At 38.7% G+C, this 2,756-nt stretch overlaps 1 protein-coding gene across 2 annotated transcripts; it reads right to left on the bottom strand.

The window, feature by feature from the left end:
- Positions 1-6: 6 nt before the first annotated feature.
- LOC106873337 (uncharacterized) lies at positions 7-2,740 on the bottom strand. 2 transcript variants are annotated; one of them, XM_014920662.2, is made up of 2 exons: positions 1,616-2,739; positions 7-585 (listed from the first exon to the last, which is right to left on the bottom strand). In XM_014920662.2, the coding sequence occupies exons 1-2, from the start codon at positions 2,466-2,468 to the stop codon at positions 395-397; spliced, it is 1,044 nt and encodes a 347-aa protein (XP_014776148.2). In that variant the 5' UTR covers positions 2,469-2,739; the 3' UTR covers positions 7-394. The 2 variants fall into 2 exon arrangements, with proteins under 2 accessions (XP_014776148.2, XP_052833605.1); XM_052977645.1 differs by having other exon boundaries at positions 469-607; positions 1,616-2,740.
- Positions 2,741-2,756: the final 16 nt, after the last annotated feature.

Genomic DNA, 2,756 nt, shown 5'->3' with positions numbered 1-2,756 from the left:
CGAAAGGATGAAAGGCAAAGTCGACCTCGGCGGAATTTGAACTCAGAACGTAGCGGTAGACGAAATACCGCTAAGCGTTTCGCCCGGCGTGCTAACGTTTCCGCCAGCTCACCGCCTTACAAATGAGAATATTAAAAATGAGCCCGACTGCTCTCAAAAATTAAGTAAGGAAAAAAAACAAAAAAACTGAAAAAATAATCCAGAATCCATGTCCGATACCGGATTGATCCCCAAATCTAATCAGTTCGTGCTAGTCACGAGGCCAAACATCCCTGAAAGTTTCATCCGAATCCAATCAGTGGTTTCTGAGATATTTTGTCCACGGTCAAACAAACAAACACGACTGAAACAATACCTCTACCTTCGCTAAGGCAGAGGTAAATCTTGAAGTACATTACGAAGCAGCAATTTTCTTGATTGTCGACGTCTCCTGAGTTTGCTGGTGATGATCCAGTATGACAGCTTTCGTTTTCCGACAGGTACATACGTAGAAAATAAAAATCGGTAGAGCACCAGCCGTTGTTAGTACAGCCATGATGAGGATGCTGTAATCATAATTGTTGTTATTGTATTCAGTAAGTAAATCTAGAAAAGCAGAAGAAAGAAACTGAAGAAAATCTACATGAACACATTCATAAACCATTTTTTTTTTCTATCGAGATTAAATCTAATTTTCTCGGTTTAGCGTAAAAGTATATTTGTGTTTTTGTGAACTAATTATTTCAAATTAATGTTACTCAAATTAAATATTCTAAATAACTCCTAACACTTGTCTTTTCTTGGTTTTGTTGCCATTTTCACTCTAACATACATACATACATACATACATATATATACGCACAATCATAGAAGTTTGAATGTACGTATGCTTGTAAGCATGCATATAATCAGTAGAAAAGTTACAGTCTCAGCTTACAGGTCAGAAACTGCATTTTGATATAAAGCAAAATGAATTAGGTAAATTAGATAATCAAAAATAAGGACAAATAAACAGATAAGAGGAAGAACACGAAGAGACCAAATGCATGACTTTGGATAATTACATTAAAAGCATTGAATGCTGTAACAGCAAATTCTTATTTAAAACAAAAATCTGAAAACAAATGTGAGCGTCTCGTTTACAAAACCAAGTCTTAAATACACAGCCACACCTGCGCATATATATATATATATATATATATATCACTTCACTCTGTCCCCTTTCTTTTTTCCTCGTTCCTCTCTAATTCTTCTATGCCTCTACCTCTCTCATCTTCTTCCACATTACCGTGATTCGGCCAGGTCTGACCTTTCTTTCTTGGTTCGACTACTTTCTGCCTGACATCTGTTATGTCCCTGCCGTAAGGCTTCCCTTCCACACACGCCCGTCGAGGCAAAGGTTTATTCAACGTAACGGTAAATAAATATTTTCTTAAAACCTCATGCATTGTTCATCTTTTACATCTTACCAGCAAATCTCACCGCTACAAATAATCTTTCGCCGTTACAGACTCATACACACACACTCATGCATGCATACACACATATATATCATGCTCGCACACGTATATGAGCATGCCTACACACATGCCCAATCACTTTTGAGGCGATACCAAAAATGTTTAGAGATACTTACTGACGAGATAACCACACAATAAGAGACCAATGCCACCCGAAGTTTCGTTCAGGCCCATCCCCAGAGCGTAGTCCTCTAAATCGACAAGATCCAAGAAGATTACACCGTACTGAGAGTAAGCAAGTCCATTGAATAACATGAAAAAGAACGAAGTCAGGGTGATGTAAGTTAATGTGTTGACGGCGATGTAGACGGACATTGCAATGCCACATATGATGATCGCTGAGGAAAAAGTTACTATGCTCGGTAACAGTTTCGAATGAAGAAGCCAGGAACCCAAAAAACGTGCGATGATATCCCCTACTGAAGATATTGCACTATTCCAAGCTCCTTGGGAGAGTGACAAGCCGTGCTGCATGCAAAAGTCAGGAAGAATCGTTAACATGACCAGTGACGTACTAAGAAAGGTGGTCGCCGATATTAAAGCTAACATGTACATTTTATTTGTGGCTAAATTTCTCAAGCTTTTAAAATTAATACCATGCTTTTCCTTGGACTCGGGTTGCTCCACTTCTATCGAACTGTCATTGTCATTTGGTATACGTGAGTCATTCAACCGTGGTGAGTTTAAATGTTTTGGTTTATCGTTTGTGGAATCATTGTCACTGCTATTAGTGTCATCACAAGCTTTATTTGTTGTAGCAGTTGAATACGGATTGCATTGATCTTCTTTCCTCTCGTTATTTTGTGGGTGATTTGCATGGTTCTCCTTTGATGCGAGTGGACTTTTCTTGCTTTCAAAAAACGAGGCCGTTCGTATGGCTGCTCTTGTAGAATGATTGGACATTTTGCAATTACCATGAGTGACGTCTACTTTCATGCTGTAGATAATTCCAAACGGAATACAGTGCATTTCGATGCCACACAGTAAGAGCAAACTACTCCGCCAGCCGTAAGATTCAATGAAGTATGAGATCAAAGGAAGAGCAAATATAAAACAAACGCCTTCACCAACACTGACCAAGGAGACCAATTGGCGACCAACGTTTGGAAAGTATGTAAAGAGAGCCACGTTCAGAGAGAAGTATACAAACGAACAGCCTTTGCCTAAAAAATAAACCACAAGTAAATGTTAGTACATATTGTTTTTTTTCATTATTTTTACTATAGGCACAAAACCTGAAATTTGTGGGGGGGGGGG

This window comes from Octopus bimaculoides, chromosome 28, assembly GCF_001194135.2.
Source record: "Octopus bimaculoides isolate UCB-OBI-ISO-001 chromosome 28, ASM119413v2, whole genome shotgun sequence".
NCBI classification, from domain to species: domain Eukaryota; kingdom Metazoa; phylum Mollusca; class Cephalopoda; order Octopoda; family Octopodidae; genus Octopus; species Octopus bimaculoides.
This window is presented reverse-complemented; position numbering and strand designations above follow the sequence as displayed.

Bases quoted from the DNA above. Each gene is read 5' to 3' on its own strand.
- LOC106873337 (XM_014920662.2), bottom strand. From the start codon at position 2,468: ATGCACTGTATTCCGTTTGGAATTATCTACAGCATGAAAGTAGACGTC. The intron at 586-1,615 runs GTAAGTATCTCT...CTGCTTTTCTAG, and splicing joins ATTGTGTGGTTATCTCGTCA to ATTTACTTACTGAATACAAT.